The 20,604-nt window shown below is 53.5% G+C and overlaps 1 protein-coding gene across 3 annotated transcripts in view; it reads left to right on the forward strand.

Moving 5' to 3' along the window:
- The window catches only part of IQSEC2 (IQ motif and Sec7 domain ArfGEF 2), a 942,770-nt gene that overhangs the window by 534,438 nt on the left and 387,728 nt on the right, over window positions 1-20,604 (forward strand). The window contains exon 1 of one of the 3 annotated variants that reach the window (XM_086940143.1): window positions 13,489-13,556. The exons of the other annotated variants lie outside the window; for them this stretch is intronic. Coding sequence (XP_086796269.1) covers window positions 13,498-13,556 — 59 coding nt within the window. The 5' untranslated portion in view covers window positions 13,489-13,497. Of the gene's footprint in view, window positions 1-13,488; window positions 13,557-20,604 lie in introns of those variants that run through there. 3 annotated transcript variants of the gene reach the window in all.

Genomic DNA, 20,604 nt, shown 5'->3' on the forward strand with positions numbered 1-20,604 from the left:
TGAATTCGATAGTATAACCTATATTAGGGAAAACAACCTCCTAAGCACCACATACATTCAGAGGTATAAAGCATTACACATGATGCAGAAATCACATTAGGCAGGTAAATCACAATTGCGCAAAAATATCACAGAGAGCATAAACACATACCCCACGCAAGGGTACAACAACAGAACTGCCCCCAGGCCAACTGGCCTCTCAGGGGCTAGGACGCCCTGAGTCCACAATGTCAGGGCTGGGCTGTGCAGGCAGCCAAAGTAGATTGCGCAAGGGTTCCTGGGGGGCCTAAACGAAGTAGCTGCCCACTAAGTGCTGGACAGCTGGGGACCTCTTCTGGGCTCTTAGAAACCACCAATAGGGCCAGAACAACAAGGGAGCCTCTGGGCTCTGAATAAAACAAAATGCCCCCAAATCAGCGTTGGAGCCCGCAGGCTCTAAATACACAAATGCCCCAGGAGCCTTCTAGGCTCTAATTAATAAAATGCCCCACACATTGGAGCCTCTCGAGGGCTCAGTAAAGGAATCAATGCCCCTGTTGGAGTCCCACTGGGGTGACTCGGAACATAAATGGTGGGGCCTCAGGGCTTCACTCACCGGTCTCTCGCAGTGCTCCTCTGGTCTGTGCAGGGTAGGGCGAGGCTCCTCTGGGGCTGCAGGGCTCTCCTTTCACTCGGGGAGCCCTGCTGCTCTGGCGGCCGGTACTCCTCTCAGCCGGGGGCTGCGGGGCTCTTTGCAATCTCTGGTGGAGGCGGGGTGGGCTCTCGTCCTCTCCAGTACCCACGGCGCACTTCTCCTTGTTGGCGCCTGCGGAGTGTCTTCTCTGCCGGGGAGGCTCAGACCACAGCGCCTCTTCTGGCTTCCTGGTGCCGGCTTCACTTCTCCGGCTGGGCGTGCAGCTGCTCACAGGAGGGCGGGGTGGGCTGCCGTCCGCTTTCTGTGGGCTGCCTGGACTTCCGGGTCCTGGGGGGGAGCACTTCCGGGTTGAGGCTGCAGCCAATGGCAGCGCGGCCCTGGGGTGTGGAGGCGGGACAGCGCCTCATAGAGGATCCCCGGGCCGGCGGCGGTGATTTTGAGGGGTAGGCTCCCTCAGTGAGGAAATAACAAAATAGCAGCAAGGTCCCTGGCGGGGTGGGCACCTGCCAGGGGACTTAATAACTTGGCAAATAAGCGGGGAAACGCAGGGTGGGCACCTGCTCCCTTAAATACAAAAAGGGCCAATCAAGCGCTCCCAGGCGCTGAAGAGAAAATAAAGCGCTCCCAGGCGCTGGAGGGAAAATAAAGCGCTCCCAGGCGCTGGAGGGAAACACAGCCACAAGTCCAGGCAAAGTCCTGTAGGCAGGGGGGGGGCAAGGGTGGGCCCAGGGTCCAGCTCACAGGGCCCTCCAGGCACAAAGGCAGTCCCTATGGCGGTATCCTCCTGGTGCCCAGCATCAGCAGCAGGCCCCCCTCTTCAGGTCAGGAACAAGAGAACAACTTACAAGAGGGCACAGCCTCTTTTTATCCCCAGAAATCCTTTGTCTGAGGCTGCAGGGTGAAGGTAAAACCAGATGCAACTGGTTTTGGAGCACTTTGTTGTGCTCAGCCACCCTTTCCATTCACTGGCCAGGCTAGGGACATTAGACGCACCAAAGGGAGCGGAGCCAGCATTGTGTGGGGAAAGCCCAGCCCTATTCAGATCCCAGGTGCACTCCTCCCCGGCCATCAACATGCAGATCTCCCATTCACCACTGGGGCAGACCCATCCTGACTCCTGGAGCCTGGCACACCGGCCAGCTCCAGCAAATCACAAGCCAGCCAGTTATTTCACCTATATTACCCAAACAGGCCAACTTCTAGAAGTGGAACTTCCACACTAGACACATTCCCACCGCACACATCATTGCGCAGCATTTCATCACACAAGTCCGCACATACCAAACTCGAGTCTGCACACCCCACGCACCAGGAACTACCAGGGACACATACATTCCCCATGCATTTCTATGGGAGGGCAGGCCAACCTCACTACACGCACGCACTTTACCCTGGTACACAGTAGTAAAGTGAGCAGAAGCCAAAAATCACTAGCACCATGTCACAATTAAAAGCAAAAAGTTCAGGGGTGAACCTGCCAGAAGGGCCAAGTCCAACACATTCTATAATCCTAACAGACTCTGGGAACATGGTAGAAATTTGAGTTTAGTGCGCCTGAACTCAGAATAATAAAATACATCTTTTAGTAAAGTTTATTTTAATATTCTGTGTTTGCAAATACCACTTTTAGAAAGTAGGTAGTTGCTTGCCTAACCATTTCAGCCCACCTCTGCTAGGATGTGTATCTGCTGTCTGGTTTCTGTGAGTGACAGGGCTGGGGAATTCCATAGGACAGGGCTAGGTAGCCTGGTGGTGAATAGAGAGATTGACATCCAGATGGGTGGGAGGAGTGTACCTGGGCTCTGAATAGGACTGGGCCCCTCCACCACAATGCTGGCTCCACCTCATGTGGAGTGTCTGATGTCTCTAGCCTGCTTCCTGAATGAAAAGCCAAAGTCATATCAACAAAGTGCTCAATAACTGGTTTTGGCTGGGCACAGGCCCCTCTACCCCAGGGGAACAAAGGATTTAGGGGTATAAGTATTGGGACCCTGCTCCCAAGAAATTAGATCCAGATTTGCCAAGAAGAAACCTCTGCCTGAAAAGAAGGAACTGGGAATGCAGAAGGAGGAATACTGTCCCTGACCTGGAGGATTGGCCTGCAGTGGTTGCCTTGCTGCTGAAGGAGAGGAGAAAGACTAAAAGAATTTATTTTTAACTTGTGCCAAAGATCTCCAAGGGCTTGTGAGTGAGCTTGCACCCTGAACGAAGTCCCAGGACCAGTGGACTTCGCCCGCCTTGAGGAGAGCTGCTGGAAACACTGTTTTTCCCGTAGCGCAGAGGCAGGGAGCTGTGTGCGCCGAGACAGGGAGCTGTGTGAGCCTCGTAGGATCAACTCGTACTCTGTGAAGCCCCGTGCCAAGCCGTCCGCCTCAAGCAACATGACTCTGAGCCCAACAACCCACACCAGTTCAAGGCGACCTCCCAGGCCGCGGTTATCTCGGGCGGAGGGGAAGAATGGAAGTTGCAAAATGGAATGGGAGAATGCACAAAAGCACTTCTTTTTTCGATCAAAAAAGGCGTAGGCGGAAACATCCAAAAGACGGCACAAGATTCGAGCAGAATAAAAACTCTCCGACATCCAATAATAAAAGTGCTAAATTAAATATATATGTAGACAGTGTTCAGGTCATCTTGCACTTGCACCGCTGTCCTGTCATTGCATTGCGTTGTCATCGCTAGTGATGTAAATGTCAATGCGCAGATGTAACATGCGTTATGAAAGGATGCAATGTAAAGCTGCCTGCGATGTGAACGTCGCGGTGCGATGGCACCGCATGAAAACACTGTTGTTGTAATGGGTGTTTCCCCCCTCAAGCAACGCGGCTCTGAGTTCAAACGACCCGCACTGAGGACGTCTACGAGCCGTAGCTTGCAGCGTGACAGGAGGACATAGCCACGGACAGCGCTTTCTTTTGCATCTCCCCGTCCGTGCCGGAGACATCAAGCTAAGGTACTGTGTACGACTCGCACCGCATTTCTGTACGCATCGGACCGGAGCATCCGCTGCGCCTGTTAGACTCTTTTGGGTATCTTTTCATCACCGTGAGAGCCGGACAAAGGGTGCGAAGCGCAAAGTACTCTAAGATAAGCATTTTAAACAAGAACTCTTTATTGCTGATAGTATTGTGGGTATTTTTGTCGTTATTTGGTCTTGTGCTAAGCCTTTATATAAAAGCTAACTATTTTTGATATAATACCAGTGTGGTGTCCATTTGTGGTGTTGTCACTTGATTACTGTATGGGTTCACAAATGCTTAACCTAGAAACGCTTCTGGAATAAGCCTTGATTGCTCGCGCCAATCTACCTAGAGGGTGAGCAGGGGTTATTTTGAGAGGGTAATCTCCTTGTCCTGACTAGAGGAGAGGGTCCCTGCTTGTCACAAGTACCTACTTGTGCCAACAAGAGACCCCCAAATCTAACAAGGATGCTTGATTCCTGTCCAAAGAAGACATGGCTAGGCAATTCGGGCTGGACTGTTCCCATGAGGCACAGGGTCAAGACTGATTTGCATATGGCCAGGTCTGAACTGGGGTGGCTTGGTGAGCAAAATAAGGATGGATTAAACCCAGATCTGTGACTGGGGGTGAATGTTTTTTCCATTGTGCAACATTCCGTCCATCATCTTGTGTGTTTTGCTGTTCACCCTATGTGAGAAGGGTATGCCCAGACATGGGTCCCGTGCTCACTAAGCCACTGGAGTCAAGCTATCCTGGCTGAAGACGGCTGATAGCCAGAAACCGGTCCTAGGATGTTTGATTCCAGTCCAGGGTAGACATGGCTTGGCAATTCGGGCTGGACTGTTCCCATGAGGCACAGGGTCAAGACTGATTTGCATATGGCCAGGTCTGAACTGGGGTGGCTTGGTGAGCAAAATAAGGATGGATTAAACCCAGATCTGTGACTGGGGGTGAATGTTTTGCCATTGTGCAACATTCCGTCCATCATCTTGTGTGTTTTGCTGTTCACCCTATGTGGGAAGGGTATGCCCAGACATAGGTCCCGTGCTAACTAAGCCACTGGAGTCAAGCTATCCTGGCTGAAGACGGCTGATAGCCAGAAACCGGTCCTAGGATGCTTGATTCCGGTCCAGGGAAGACATGGCTTGGCAATTCGGGCTGGACTGTTCCAATGAGGCACAGGGTCAAGACTGATTTGCATATGGCCAGGTCTGAACTGGGGTGGCTTGGTGAGCAGAATAACGATGGATTAAACCCAGATCTGTAACTGGGGGTGAATGTTTTACCATTGTGCAACATTCCGTCCATCATCTTGTGTCATCTTGTGTGTTTTCCCAAATCTAACATGAACCCTTCAAGGGTGTGGGGTCAAAGGTGAGGTGGGGACAGGAGGAGGCGCAGGTGAACCCTTCGAGGGCATAGGGTCAAAGGTGAGGTGTGTACAGGAGGAGGCGCAGGTGAACCCTTCGAGGGTGTGGGCTCAAAGGTGAGGTGGGTACAGGAGGAGGCGCAGGTGAGCCCTTCGAGGGCGTGGGGTAAAAGGTAAGGTGGGTACAGGAGGAGGCGCAGGAGAACCCTTCGAGGGCGTGGGGTCAAAGGTGAGGTGGGTTCAGGAGGAGGCGCAGGTGAACCCTTCGAGGGCATGGGGTCAAAGGTGAGGTGGGTACAGGAGGAGGCACAGGTGAACCCTTGGAGGGTGTGGGGTCAAAGGTCAGCTGGGGAAGGAGAAGGCACAGGTGAACCCTTCAAGGGCGTTGGATCAAAGGTGAGGTGGGTACAGGAGGGGGCGCAGGTGAAACCTTTGAGGGAGTGGGGTCAAAGTTGAGGTGGGTACAGGAGGGGGCACAGGTGATCCCGGGGAAGAGGCTCGGCCCCTTGGGCTCCTCATGGACAGCAGAAAATGATTCTCTCTCTGCTTATAAGCATTGTTGATGCATTCTGGTGCTGCTTACAGGCACCACTACTCTTGCAGAGATAGTGAGATGCTGCTGGTAACCTTTGCCAGCCTTGGAAAGATAGTGAGATGCTGCTGGTAAACTTTGCCATCCTTGGAAAGATAGTGAGATGCTGCTGGTAACCTTTGCCAGCCTTGGAAAGATAGTGAGATGCTGCTGGTAACCTTTGCCATCCTTGGAAAGATAGTGAGATGCTGCTGGTAACCTTTGCCATCCTTGGACAGATAGTGAGATGCTGCTGGTAACCTTTGCCAGCCTTGGAAAGATAGTGAGATGCTGCTGGTAACCTTTGTCAGCCTTGGAAAGATAGTGAGATGCTGCTGGTAACCTTTGCCAGCCTTGGAAAGATAGTGAGATGCTGCTGGTAACCTTTGCCAGCCTTGGAAAGATAGTGAGATGCTGCTGGTAACCTTTGTCAGCCTTGGAAAGATAGTGAGATGCTGCTGGTAACCTTTGCCAGCCTTGGAAAGATAGTGAGATGCTGCTGGTAACATTTGCCAGCCTTGGAAAGATAATGAGATGCTGCTGGTAACCTTTGTCAGCCTTGGAAAGATAGTGAGATGCTGCTGGTAACCTTTGCCAGCCTTGGAAGATAGTGAGATGCTGCTGGTAAACTTTGCCATCCTTGGAAAGATAGTGAGATGCTGCTGGTAACCTTTGCCAGCCTTGAAAGGATAGTGAGATGCTGCTGGTAACCTTTGCCAGCCTTGGAAAGATAGTGAGATGCTGCTGATAAACTCTGCCAGTCTTGCAGAGATGCTGTGGTGCTGCCTGCTTGTAAGCTATAACATCCCTGCAGATTTGCTGCACACCCAGGCAGTCTCGCAGATGGGATGTGGCCCTGCTTATATACAAGAACAGTGTTGCAGCTTGCAAACATGGACAGTGTCGCAGGGCTGGTGTGCTGCGGCTGCTTGTAAACATGGACAGTGTCACAGGGCTGGTGTGCTGCGGCTGCTTCTAAACATGGACAGTGTCACAGGGCTGGTGTGCTGCGGCTTGTAATCATGTACAGTGTCGCAGGGCTGGTGTGGCTCTGCTGCTTGTAATCATAGACAGTGTTGTAGGGCTTGTGTTCTGCTGCTTTTACACATGGACAGTGTCGCAGGGCTGGTCTGCTGCTGCTTGTAATCATGCACAGTGTCGCAGGGCTGGTGTGGCTCTGCTGCTTGTAATCACGGACAGTGCTGTAGGGCTTGTGTGCTGCTGCTTGTAAACATGGACAGTGTCGCAGGGCTGTGTGGCTCTGCTGCTTGTAATCATGGACAATGTCGCAGGGCTGGTGTGCTGCTGCTTGTAAACATGGATAGTGTGGCAGGGCTGGTGTGCTTCTGCTTGTAAACATGGACAGTGTCGCAGGGCAGTTGTGCTGCTGCTTGTAAACATGGACAGTGTTGTAGGGCTGTTGTGCTACTTGTAAACATGGACAGTGTTGCAGGGCTGGTGTGATGCTGCTTATAATCATGGACAGTGTTAGAGGGCTGGTGTGCTGCTGCTTGTAAACATGGACAGTGTTGCAGGGCTGGTGTGCTGCTACTGCTGCTTGTAAACATGGACAGTGTTGCAGGGCCATGGGGTGCTGCTGCTTGTAAACATGGACAGTGTTGCAGGGTTGGTGTGGCTCTGCTGCTTGTAATCATGGACAGTGTTGCAGGGCTGGTGTGCTGCTGCTTGTAAACATGGACAGTTTTGCAGGGCTGGTGTGGCTCTGCTACTTGTAATCATGGACAGTGTTGCCGGGCATGTGTGCTGCTGCTTGTAAACATGGACAGTGTCGCAGGGCTGGTGTGGCTCTGCTGCTTGTAATCATGGACAGTGTCGCAGGGCTGGTGTGGCTCTGCTGCTTGTAAACATGGACAGTGTCGCAGGGCTGGTGTGGCTCTGCTGCTTTTAATCATGGACAGTTTGTCGGGGCTGGTGTGGCTCTACTGCTTGTAATCATGGACAGTGTTGCAGGGCTGTTGTGCTGCTGCTTGTAAACATGGACAGTGTTGCAGGGCTGGTGTGGCTCTGCTGCTTGTAATCATGGACAATGAGGCAGGGCTGGTGTGCTGCTGCTTATAAACATGGACAGTGTCGCAGGGCTGGTGTGCTGCTGCTTGTAAACATGGACAGTGTGGCAGGGCTGGTGTGCTGCTGCTTGTAAACATGGACAGTGTCGTAGGGCTTTTGTGCTACTTGTAAACATGGACAGTGTCGTAGGGCTGTTGTGCTACTTGTAAACATGGACAGTGTTGCAGGGCTGGTGTGATGCTGCTTGTAAGCATGGACAGTGAGGCAGGGCTGGTGTGCTGCTGCTTATAAACATGGACAGTGTCGCAGGGCTGGTGTGCTGCTGCTTGTAAACATGGACAGTGTCGTAGGGCTTTTGTGCTACTTGTAAACATGGACAGTGTCGTAGGGCTGTTGTGCTACTTGTAAACATGGACCGTGTTGCAGGGCTGGTGTGATGCTGCTTATAATCATGGACAGTGTTACAGGGCTTGTGTGCTGCTGCTTGTAAACATGGACAGTGTTGTAGGGCTTGTGTGCTGCAGCTTGTAAACATGGAAAGTGTAGCTGGGCTGGTCTGCTGCTGCTTGTAATCATGTACAGTGTCGCAGGGCTGGTGTGGCTCTGCTGCTTGTAATCATGGACAGTGTTGTGTGCTGCACACCCAGGCAGTCTCGCAGATGGGATGTGGCCCTGCTTATATACAAGAACAGTGTTGCAGCTTGCAAACATGGACAGTGTTGCAGGGCTGGTGTGCTGCGGCTGCTTGTAAACATGGACAGTGTCACAGGGCTGGTGTGCTGCGGCTGCTTGTAAACATGGACAGTGTCACAGGGCTGGTGTGCTGCGGCTTGTAATCATGTACAGTGTCACAGGGCTGGTGTGGCTCTGCTGCTTGTAATCATGGACAGTGTTGTTGGGCTTGTGTGCTGCTGCTTGTAAACATGGACAGTGTCGCAGGGCTGGTCTGCTGCTGCTTGTAATCATGTACAGTGTTGCAGGGCTAGTGTGGCTCTGCTGCTTGTAATCATGGACAATGTTGTAGGGCTTGTGTGCTGCTGCTTGTAAACATGGACAGTGTCGCAGGGCTGTGTGGCTCTGCTGCTTGTAATCATGGACAATGTCGCAGGGCTGGTGTGCTGCTGCTTGTAAACATGGACAGTGTGGCAGGGCTGGTGTGCTTCTGCTTGTAAACATGGACAGTGTCGCAGGGCAGTTGTGCTGCTGCTTGCAAACATGGACAGTGTTGTAGGGCTGTTGTGCTACTTGTAAACATGGACAGTGTTGCGGGGCTGGTTTGATGCTGCTTATAATCGTGGACAGTGTTACAGGGCTGGTGTGCTGCTGCTTGTAAACATGGACAGTGTTGCAGGGCTGGTGTGCTGCTGCTGCTGCTTGTAAACATGGACAGTGTTGCAGGGACATGGGGTGCTGCTGCTTGTAAACATGGACAGTGTGGCAGGGCTGGTGTGCTTCTGCTTGTAAACATGGACAGTGTCGCAGGGCAGTTGTGCTGCTGCTTGTAAACATGGACAGTGTTGTAGGGCTGTTGTGCTACTTGTAAACATGGACAGTGTTGCAGGGCTGGTGTGATGCTGCTTATATTCGTGGACAGTGTTACAGGGCTGGTGTGCTGCTGCTTGTAAACATGGACAGTGTTGCAGGGCTGGTGTGCTGCTGCTGCTGCTTGTAAACATGGACAGTGTTGCAGGGACATGGGGTGCTGCTGCTTGTAAACATGGACAGTGTTGCAGGGTTGGTGTGGCTCTGCTGCTTGTAATCATGGACAGTGTTGCAGGGCTGGTGTGCTGCTGCTTGTAAACATGGACAGTTTTGCAGGGCTGGTGTGGCTCTGCTGCTTGTAATCATGGACAGTGTTGCCGGGCATGTGTGCTGCTGCTTGTAAACATGGACAGTGTCGCAGGGCTGGTGTGGCTCTGCTGCTTGTAATCATGGACAGTGTCGCAGGGCTGGTGTGGCTCTGCTGCTTGTAAACATGGACAGTGTCGCAGGGCTGGTGTGGCTCTGCTGCTTTAAATCATGGACAGTTTGGCGGGGCTGGTGTGGCTCTACTGCTTGTAATCATGGCCAGTGTTACAGGGCTGGTGTGCTGCTGCTTGTAAACATGGACAGTGTTGCAGGGCTGGTGTGGCTCTGCTCCTTGTAATCATGGACAATGTCGCAGGGCTGGTGTGCTGCTGCTTGTGAGCATGGACAATGTGGCAGGGCTGGTATGCTGCTGCTTGTAAACATGGACAGTGTGGCAGGGCTGGTGTGCTGCTGCTTATAAACATGGACAGTGTCGGAGGGCTGGTGTGCTGCTGCTTGTAAATATGGACAGTGTGTCAGGGCATGGTGTGCTGCTGCTTGTAAACATGGACAGTGTCGTAGGGCTGTTGTGCTACTTGTAAACATGGACAGTGTCGCAGGGCTGGTGTGATGCTGCTCATAATCATGGACAGTGTTACAGGGCTGGTGTGCTGCTGCTTGTAAACATGGACAGTGTCGCAGGGCTGGCATGCTGCTGCTGCTGCTTGTAAACATGGACAGTGTTGCAGGGCTGTGGGGTGCTGCTGCTTGTAAACATGGACAGTGTCACAGGGTTGGTGTGGCTCTGCTGCTTGTAATCATGGACAGTGTCGCAGGGCTGGTGTGATGCTGCTTGTAAACATGGGCAGTTTTGCAGGGCTGGTGTGGCTCTGCTGCTTGTAATAATGGACAGTGTTGCAGGGCATGTGTGCTGCTGCTTGTAAACATGGACAGTGTCGCAGGGCTGGTGTGGCTCTGCTGCTTGTAATCATGGAGAGTGTTGCAGGGCTGGTGTGGCACTGCTGCTTGTAAACATGGACAGTGTTGGACTTGGCCCTTCTGGCAGGTTCACCCCTAAACTTTTTGCTTTTAATGGTGACCTGGTGTTAGTGATTTTTGGCTTCTGCGCACTTTACCACTGTGTCCCAGGGTAAAGTGCGTGCGTGTAGTAAGGTTGGCCTGCCCTCCCATAGGAATGCATGGGGAATGTATGTGTCCCCGGTAGTTCCTGATGCGTGGGGAGTGCAGGTGCGAGTTTGATATGTGCGGACTCGTGTGATTAAATGCTCTGCGATGATGTGTGCGGCATGATTGTGTCTAGTATGGAAGTGCCACTTCTAGAAGTTGGCCTGTCTGTGTATAAAAGGTAAAGTGGCTGTCTGTCTTGTCATTGGCTGAGACTGGCTGGTGTGCCTGGCCCCATGAGTCAGGATGGGTCTGCCCCGGTGGTGAATGGGAGATCTGCATGTTAATGTGAGGGAGGGGTGCACCTCGGACCTGAATAGGGCTGGGCTTTCCCTATCAATCAATCAATCAAAGCATTTATATAGCGCACTACTCACCCAGAGGGTCTCAAGGCGCTAGGGGAGGGGGATCCGCTACTGCTCGAACAGCCAGGTCTTGAGCTGCTTCCTGAAGGCGAGGTGGTCCTGGGTCAGGCGGAGGTGGGTCGGGAGGGAGTTCCATGTCTTGGCGGCGAGGTAGGAGAAGGACCGTCTCCCTGAGGTGGCTCTTCGGATTCGGGGGACGGCGGCGAGGGCGTGGCCGGTCGATCGAAGCTGGCGTTTGGGAGCGTTGAAGTTGAGGCGGCTGTTGAGGTATCCTGGTCCTTGGTTGTGTAGGGCTTTGTGAGCGTGGGTGAGGAGACGGAAGGTGATTCTCTTGTTGACCGGGAGCCAGTGCAGGTCTCTCAGGTGTTCGGAGATGTGGCTGCGACGGGGGATGTCCAGGATGAGTCGTCCCTACACAATGCTGGCTCCGCCCACTGTGGTGCGACTGATGACCCTACCCATCCTGTGAATAGCCAGAGGGGCTGAGCAAAACAAAGTGCTCAGGTACCAGTTGTATCTGGTTCGTCCCTTGCCTGCACCCATGTAGACAAAGGGATTTAGTGTATAAAAAGAGGCTGTGACCTCTTGTGAAAGGTTCTCTTGTTCCTGACCTGAAGAGGGGGTCCTGCTGCTACTTCTGGGCACCAGGAGGATACCGCCACTAGGGACTGCCTCCCTACCTGGAGGGCCCTGTGAGCTGGATCCTGGGCCCAGCCTTTGCCCCCCTGCCCACCTTCCTACAGGACTTTGCCTGGACTTTTGGATTCCTGCCTGCCAGCCCCTGGGAAGCACTGGCCTCCCCCTGCTGGAAATAGCGCATTTGCGTCGCTGGAACGGTGATCCTTGCCCTCAGGGATCCCCCAGCGTGTGGGAGGATTCCCCCTCTTGTGCTTCTTAGCGGCACAGGTACCCACCCCGCATTTCCTGCCGCATTTGGGGGAGTTCTGTTGTCACCCCTCAGTTTAGCTGGTTTGTTCCCCTGACGGGTGCCACCCCGCCAGGGACCTTGTGCCCGTGTGTTTTAACCCCTGACGTGTGCCCACCCCGCCAGGGACTTGCGCCTTACCTCACGGGAGCCCACCCCGTGGTGAGCCGGGAATCACCGTCGCAGACCCGGAGTCCACCGGCCTAATCGTTCCTGCCGCGCTGGGATTGGCCCAGCGGGAGGAAGAGGTGCCCGGCAATTGGAGGCACGACGGAGGAGAGAGAGCCCTCGGGGTCAGGGGCTCGACCGCAGCGCCTCGCTGGGATTGGTCCAGAGTAAGGGAAGCCGCCGAGGAGACCGAACCACCCACGGCCGAGGAGCAGCGCCGGCGGAGGAGACTGCGGGTTGAGCAGTCCTATGGCCGGCGGCAGATCCCTGTGGAAGTGTCCTCGGTGAGTGCAGGTTGTCCCTGGGAGGAGAGGGGGGCGTCGGGGCACACTGCCGGGTTCCGCCCCCCCCCCCCCAAGTAGTGCGATCCTTGTCCCGGGGACAGTTTGTTTGTTTCGAGTCCCCCGAGAGGGACTCCAACGAAGGGGCCATCTTGTTCAGAGCCCACAAGGGCTCCAGGGGCATTTGTTTACTTAGAGCCTGCGAAGCTCTCCTGAGGCCCCAGTTACGTCGGTCAAGCCCACGAGAGGCTCAGGGGGCATTTGCGATTTCGAGTCCCCCAGAGAGGGACTCCAACAACGACCGGGGCAAAGTATTATTCAGGGCCTAGAGGCTCAATGGGGCCCTTGTTTTCCTGAGTCCCCCGAGCGGGACTCCAACGTGATTTGGGGCATTTCTGGAGGTAGAGCTGCCCCGGCTGACAGCGGGCCGCTCCCCCAGTGTGGTGGCATTTTAATGAGAGCCCACGAGGCTCCTGAGGGCACAGTTGGTTGGTTTAGAGCATGCAAGGCTCCCACATCGTTTTTGGCCCTATTGTTCATTTTAGGGCCCCAGAGGAGAGCCTGGAGGCACGCTGGTGCCCGGCTCAGTTTCCCCAGCTGCCCAGCACTTAGTGGGCAGCTGCTTCGTTTAGGTTTGGCGCAATCTTCCTTTTTCTGATGAAGACACCCATTATGTTGAAACGCGTTGAGGAAACCATCGTCATTTGATTAAGCATCATACATTCAATTGTTTTTAATACATGAAGTGCATCATAATTTTGATATGTTATGTCTATGATGTTTTTTTTTAACCTGTATGAATATAATTAAAACTTATGACATATTTTTTTATTCATATTTTTTCTGGTGACATGCTTGTTTACATTGCACTGCAGTATATATTGCCTGGGAATGTTAATTTTCATTATTTGTTTTACCCTGTCCTAGGAATTTGATTCATTTACAGGGGGTCCTTATTAGTTACAATATAGTGCTGCTGCTTGTAAACATGGACAGTGTCGCAGGGCTGGTTTTTCTCTGCTGCTGGTAGGAGGTTTCAGGAAGTCAGTGCACAGCACTTGCCTCGCCTGTGTCCTCATTTGCATGCCTGCCTAGACTGGGACAGTCAGCTGAAGGTGGCACTGCAGGAGAGCCTGTTGGTGCAGGAGAGCCTGTTGGTGCAGGAAGGGACCCCGGGCAGTGCCCACATGGAGGCAGCATGGTGGGCGCGTATTCCTTCTTCATGGACCTGCAGTGCGGCTGTGACCTGCTCTGGGTCCTTCTGCGCAGGATGGCGGTGCGGTAAGGCAAGTCTTCTGTGCTTTGCAGCTCAGTAGCAGTGGCCTGCTGGGTGGGAGTGGCTGTGCTGTACCAGTGAGTAGTACTGTGGGAGCAGGTGCTGCTGTGCTGCAGCAGTGATAAACACTAGGTACGGGTGGGGCTGTATAGTGGGCCTTGTTCTATTCTAGCAGTAGGCGCAGCTGGGTTGTAGCAGTGAGGTTTGTTCTCTTGAAGCAGTGGGTGCTGCTGTGCTGTGCAGTGGGCTCTGTTCTCTTGTAGCAGTAGGTGCTGCTATGCTGTGCAGTGGGCTCTGTTCTCTTGTAGCAGTAGGTGCTGCTGTGCAGTGGGCTCTGTTCTCGTGTAGCAGTAAGTGCTGCTGTGCAGTGGGCTCTGTTCTCTTCTAGTGGTAGGTGCTGCTGTGCTGTGCAGTGGGTTCTGTTCTCGTGTAGCAGTAGGTGCTGCTGTGCAGAGGGCTCTGTTCTGTTGTAGCAGTAGGTGCTGCTGTGCTGTGCAGTGGGCTCTGTTCTCTTCTAACTGTAGGTGCTGCTGTGCTGTGCAGTGGGCTCTGTTCTCTTGTAGCAGTAGGTGCTGCTGTGCTGTGCAGTGGGCTCTGTTCTCTTGTAGCAGTAGGTGGTGCTGTGCAGTGGGCTCTGTTCTCTTGTAGCAGTAGGTGCTGCTTTGTAGTGGGCTCTTTTGCCTTGTAGCAATAGGTGCTGCTGTAGTAGTGGGCTCTGTTCTCTTGTAGCAGTAGGTGCTGCTGTGCTTTGCAGTGAGCTATGTTCTCGTGTAGCAGTAGGTGCTGTGCAGTGGGCTCTGTTCTCTTGTAACAATAGGTGCAGCTGTGCTTTGCAGTGGGCTATGTTCTCGTGTAGCAGTAGGTGCTGCTGTGCTTTGCAGTGGGCTATGTTCTCATGTAGCAGTAGGTGCTGCTGTGCAGTGGGCTCTGTTCTCTTGTAGCAGTAGGTGCTGCTGTGCAGTGGGCTCTGTTCTCGTGTAGCAGTAAGTGCTGCTGTGCTGTGCAGTGGGCTCTGTTCTCTTCTAGTGGTAGGTGCTGCTGTGCTCTGCAGTGGCTTCTGTTCTCATGTAGCAGTAGGTGCTGCTGTGCAGTGGGCTCTGTTCTCTTGTAGCAGTAGGTGCTGCTGTGCTGTGCAGTGGGCTCTGTTCTCTTCCAACAGTAGGTTGTCCTGTGCATTGGGCTCTGTTCTCTTGTAGCAGTAGGTGCTGCTGTGCTGTGCAGTAGGCTCTGTTCTCTTTTAGCAGTAGGTGCTGCTGTGCTGTGCAGTGGGCTCTGTTCTCTTGTAGCAGTAGGTGCTGCTGGAGCAGTGGGCTCTGTTCTCTTGTAGCAGTAGGTGCTGCTGTGCAGTGGGCCCTGTTCTCTTGTAGTAGTAGGTGCTGCTGTGCAGTGGGCTCTGTTCTCTTGTAGCAGTAGGTTCTGCTGTGCAGTAGGCTCTGTTCTCTTGCAGCAGTAGGTGCTACTGTGCTGTGGGCTCTGTTCTCGTGTAGCAGTAGGTGCTGCTGTGCTGTGCAGTGGGCTCTGTTCTCTTGTAGCAGTAGGTGCTGCTTTGCAGTGGGCTCTTTTGCCTTGTAGCAATAGGTGCTGCTGTAGTAGTGGGCTCTGTTCTCTTGTACCAGTAGGTGCTGCTGTGCTTTGCAGTGAGCTATGTTCTCGTGTAGCAGTAGGTGCTGTGCAGTGGGCTCTGTTCTCTTGTAGAAATAGGTGCTGCTGTGCCTTGCAGTGGGCTATGTTCTCGTGTAGCAGTAGGCGCTGCTGTGCTGTGCAGTGGGCTCTTTTGTCTTGTAGCAGTAGGTGCTTCTGTTCAGCGGGCTCTGTTCTTTTGTAGCAGTAGGTGCTGCTGTGCTGTGCAGTGGGCTCTGTTCTCTTGTAGCAGTAGGTGCCGCTGTGCTGTGCAGTGGGCTCTTTTGACTTGTAGCAATAGGTGCTGCTGTAGTAGTGGGCTCTGTTCTCTTCTAGCAGTAAGTGCTGTTGTTCTGTGCAGTGGGCTCTGTTCTCTTGTAGCAGTAGGTGCTGCTGTGCTGTGGGCTCTGTTCTCTTGTAGCAGTAGGTGCTGATATGCTGTGCAGTGGGCCCTGTTCCTGTGTAGCAGTAGGTGCTGCTGTGCTGTGCAGTGGGCTCTGTTCTCTTGTAGCAGTAGGTGCTGATATGCTGTGCAGTGGGGCCTGTTCCTGTGTAGCAGTAGGTGCTAAAGTGCTGTGCAGTGGGCTCTGTTCTCTTGTAGCAATAGGTGCTGATGTGCAGTAGGCTCTGTTCTCTTGTAGCAGTAGGTGCTGCTCTGCTCTGCAGGGTGCTCTGTTCTCTTCTAGCAGTAGGGGCTGCTGTGCTCTACAGTGGGCTCTGTTCTCTTGTAGCAGTAGGTGCTGCTGTGCTGGAGCAGTGGGCTATGTTCTGTTCTAGCAGTAGGTGCTTCTCTGCTGTGCAGTGGGCTCTTTTGTCTTGTAGCAGTAGGTGCTTCTGTGCAGTGCAATGGGGTCCTTTCCCGTGTGGCAGTAGGTGCTGCTGTTCTCTGCAGTGGCTCTGTTCTCTTGTAGCAGTAGGTGCTGCTGTGCTGGAGAAGTGGGCTCTGTTCTCATCTAGCAGTAGGTGCTGCTGTGCAGTGCAGTGGGGTCCTTTTTTGTGTAGCAGTAGGTGCTGCTGTGCTGTGCAGTGGGCTCTGTTCTCTTGTAGCAGTAGGTGCTGCTGTGCTGTGCAGTGGGCTCTGTTCTCTTGTAGTAGTAGGTGCTGCTGTGCTGTGCAGTGGGCTCTGTTCTCTTGTAGCAGTAGGTGCTGATGTACTGTGCAGTGGGCTCTGTTCTCTTGTAGCAGTAGCTGCTGCTGGAGCAGGGGACTCTGTTCTCTTGTAACAGTAGGTGCTGCGGTGCTGTGGGCTCTGTTCTTTTGTAGCAGTAGGTGCTGATATGCTGTGCAGTGGGGCCAGTTCCTGTGTAGCAGTGGGTGCTGCTGTGCTGTATGCTCTCTTCTCTTGTAGCAGTAGGTGCTGCTGTGCTGTGCAGTGAGCTCTTTTGACTTGTAGCAATAGGTGCTGCTGTAGTAGTGGGCTCTGTTCTCGTCTAGCAGTAGGTGCTGCTGTTCTGTGCAGTGGGCTCTGTTCTCTTGTAGCAGTAGGTGCTGCTGTGCTGTGCAGTGGGCTCTGTTCTCTTGTAGCAGTAGGCGCTGCTGTGCTGTGGGCTCTGTTCTCTTGTAGCAGTAGGTGCTGATATGCTGTGCAGTGGGCCCTGTTCCTGTGTAGCAGTAGGTGCTGCTGTGCTGTGCAGTGGGCTCTGTTCTCTTGTAGCAGTAGGTGCTGATACGCTGTGCAGTGGGCCCTGTTCCTGTGTAGCAGTAGGTGCTACTGTGCTGTGCAGTGGGCTCTGTTCTCTTGTAGCAATAGGTGCTGATGTGCAGTAGGCTCTGTTCTCTTGTAGCAGTAGGTGCTGCTCTGCTCTGCAGGGTGCTCTGTTCTCTTCTAGCAGTAGGTGCTGCTGTGCTCTACAGTGGGCTCTGTTCTCTTGTAGCAGTAGGTGCTGCTGTGCTGGAGCAGTGGGCTCTGTTCTGTTCTAGCAGTAGGTGCTTCTCTGCTGTGCAGTGGGCTCTTTTGTCTTGTAGCAGTAGGTGCTGCCGGAGCAGTGGGCTCTGTTCTCTTGTAGCAGTAGGTGCTGCTGTGCAGTGCAATGGGGTCCTTTCTCGTGTGGCAGTAGGTGCTGCTGTTCTCTGCAGTGGCTCTGTTCTCTTGTAGCAGTAGGTGCTGCTGTGCTGGAGCAGTGGGCTCTGTTCTCATCTAGCAGTAGGTGCTGCTGTGCAGTGCAGTGGGGTCCTTTTTCGTGTAGCAGTAGGTGCTGCTGTGCTGTGCAGTGGGCTCTGTTCTCTTGTAGCAGTAGGTGCTGCTGTGCTGTGCAGTGGGCTCTGTTCTCTTGTAGTAGTAGGTGCTGCTGTGCTGTGCAGTGGGCTCTGTTCTCTTGTAGCAGTAGGTGCTGATGTACTGTGCAGTGAGCTCTGTTCTCTTGTAGCAGTAGGTGCTGCTGGAGCAGGGGACTCTGTTCTCTTGTAGCAGTAGGTGCTGCTGTGCTGTGGGCTCTGTTCTTTTGTAGCAGTAGGTGCTGATATGCTGTGGAGTGGGGCCAGTTCCTGTGTAGCAGTGGGTGCTGCTGTGCTGTATGCTCTGTTCTCTTGTAGCAGTAGGTGCAGCTGTGCTCTGCAGTGGGCTCTGTTCTCTTGTAGCAGTAGGTGCTGCTGTGCAGTGGGCTATGTTCTCTTGTATCCGTAGGTGATGCTGTGCTGTGCAGTGGGCTCTGTTCTCTTCTAACAGTAGGTGCTGATGTGCAGTGCAGTGGGCTCTGTTCTCTTGTAGCAGTAGATGCTGCTGTGCTCTGCAGTGGGCTCTGTTCTTTGTAGCAGTAGGTGCTGATATGCAGTGCAGTGGGCCCTGTTCCTGTGTAGCAGTAGGTGCTTCTGTGCAGTGGGCTCTGTTCTCTTGTAGCAGTAGGTGCTGCTTTGCAGTGGGCTCTTTTGCCTTGTTGCAATAGGTGCTGATGTAGTAGTGGGCTCTGTTCTCTTGTAGCAGTAGGTGCTGCTGTGCTGTGAGCTCTGTTCTCTTGTAGCAGTAGGTGCTGCTGTGCAGGAGCAGTGGGCTCTGTTCTCTTGTAGCAGTAGGTGCTGCTGTGCAGTGGGCTCTGTTCTCTCGTAGCAGTAGGTGCTGCTGTGATGTGAAGTGGGCTCTGTTCTCTTGTAGCAGTAGGTGCTGATATGCTGTGCAGTGGGCCCTATTCATGTGAAGCAGTAGGTGCTGCTGTGCTGTGCAGTGGGCTCTGTTCTCTTGTAGCAGTAGGTGCTGCTGTGCAGTGGGCTCTGTTCTCTCCTAGCAGCAGGTGCTGCTGTGCTGTGCAGTGGGCCCTGTTCCTGTGTAGCAGTAGGTGCTGCTGTGCTGTGCAGTGGGCTCTGTTCTCTTGTAGCAGTAGGTGCTGATATGCTGTGCAGTGGGCCCTGTTCCTGTGTAGCAGTAGGTGCTGCTTAGCTGTGCAGTGGGCTCTGTTCTCTTGTAGCAGTAGGTGCTGCTGTGCAGTGGGCTCTGTTCTCTTGTAGCAGTAGGTGCTGCTTTGCAGTGGGCTCTTTTGTCTTGTAGCAGTAGGTGCTGCTGGAGCAGTGGGCTCTGTTCTCTCGTAGCAGTAGGTGCTGCTGTGCTGTGCAGTGGGCTCTGTTCTCTTCTAGTGGTAGGTGCTGCTGTGCTGTGTAGTGGGCTCTGTCCTCTTGTAGCAGAAGGTGCTGCTGTGCTGTGCAGTGGGCTCTGTTCTCTTGTAGGTGCTGCTGTGCTGTGCAGTGAGCTCTGTTTTCTTGTAGCAGTAGGTGCTGCTGTGCTGTGCAGTGGGCTCTATTCTCTTGTAGCAGAAGGTGCTGCTGTGCTGTGCAGTGGGCTCTGGTCTCTTGTAGCAGTAGGTGCTGATGTGCTGTGCAGTGGGCTCTGTTCTCTTGTAGCAGAAGGTGCTGCTGTACTGTGCAATGGGCTCTGTTCTCTTGTAGCAGAAGGTGCTGCTGTGCTGTGCAGTGGGCTCTGTTCTCTTGTAGCAGAAGGTGCTGATATGCTGTGCAGTGGGCCCTGTTCCTGTGTAGCAGTAGGTGCTGCTTAGCTGTGCAGTGGGCTCTGTTCTCTTGTAGCAGTAGGTGCTGCTGTGCAGTGGGCTCTGTTCTCTTGTAGCAGTAGGTGCTGCTTTGCAGTGGGCTCTTTTGTCTTGTAGCAGAAGGTGCTGCTGTGCTGTGCAATTGGCTCTGTTCTCTTGTAGCAGTAGGTGCTGCAGTGCTGTGCAGTGGGCTCTGTTCTCTTGTAGCAGAAGGTGCTGATATGCTGTGCAGTGGGCCCTGTTCCTGTGTAGCAATAGGTGCTGCTTAGCTGTGCAGTGAGCTCTGTTCTCTTGTAGCAGTAGGTGCTGCTGGAGCAGGGGACTCTGTTCTCTTGTAGCAGTAGGTGCTGCTGTGCTGTGGGCTCTGTTCTTTTGTAGCAGTAGGTGCTGATATGCTGTGGAGTGGGGCCAGTTCCTGTGTAGCAGTGGGTGCTGCTGTGCTGTATGCTCTGTTCTCTTGTAGCAGTAGGTGCAGCTGTGCTCTGCAGTGGGCTCTGTTCTCTTGTAGCAGTAGGTGCTGCTGTGCAGTGGGCTATGTTCTCTTGTATCCGTAGGTGATGCTGTGCTGTGCAGTGGGCTCTGTTCTCTTCTAACAGTAGGTGCTGATGTGCAGTGCAGTGGGCTCTGTTCTCTTGTAGCAGTAGATGCTGCTGTGCTCTGCAGTGGGCTCTGTTCTTTGTAGCAGTAGGTGCTGATATGCAGTGCAGTGGGCCCTGTTCCTGTGTAGCAGTAGGTGCTTCTGTGCAGTGGGCTCTGTTCTCTTGTAGCAGTAGGTGCTGCTTTGCAGTGGGCTCTTTTGCCTTGTTGCAATAGGTGCTGATGTAGTAGTGGGCTCTGTTCTCTTGTAGCAGTAGGTGCTGCTGTGCTGTGAGCTCTGTTCTCTTGTAGCAGTAGGTGCTGCTGTGCAGGAGCAGTGGGCTCTGTTCTCTTGTAGCAGTAGGTGCTGCTGTGCAGTGGGCTCTGTTCTCTCGTAGCAGTAGGTGCTGCTGTGATGTGAAGTGGGCTCTGTTCTCTTGTAGCAGTAGGTGCTGATATGCTGTGCAGTGGGCCCTATTCATGTGAAGCAGTAGGTGCTGCTGTGCTGTGCAGTGGGCTCTGTTCTCTTGTAGCAGTAGGTGCTGCTGTGCAGTGGGCTCTGTTCTCTCCTAGCAGCAGGTGCTGCTGTGCTGTGCAGTGGGCCCTGTTCCTGTGTAGCAGTAGGTGCTGCTGTGCTGTGCAGTGGGCTCTGTTCTCTTGTAGCAGTAGGTGCTGATATGCTGTGCAGTGGGCCCTGTTCCTGTGTAGCAGTAGGTGCTGCTTAGCTGTGCAGTGGGCTCTGTTCTCTTGTAGCAGTAGGTGCTGCTGTGCAGTGGGCTCTGTTCTCTTGTAGCAGTAGGTGCTGCTTTGCAGTGGGCTCTTTTGTCTTGTAGCAGTAGGTGCTGCTGGAGCAGTGGGCTCTGTTCTCTCGTAGCAGTAGGTGCTG

Source organism: Lissotriton vulgaris, chromosome 10 (genome assembly GCF_964263255.1).
Source record: "Lissotriton vulgaris chromosome 10, aLisVul1.2, whole genome shotgun sequence".
Taxonomy (NCBI): domain Eukaryota; kingdom Metazoa; phylum Chordata; class Amphibia; order Caudata; family Salamandridae; genus Lissotriton; species Lissotriton vulgaris.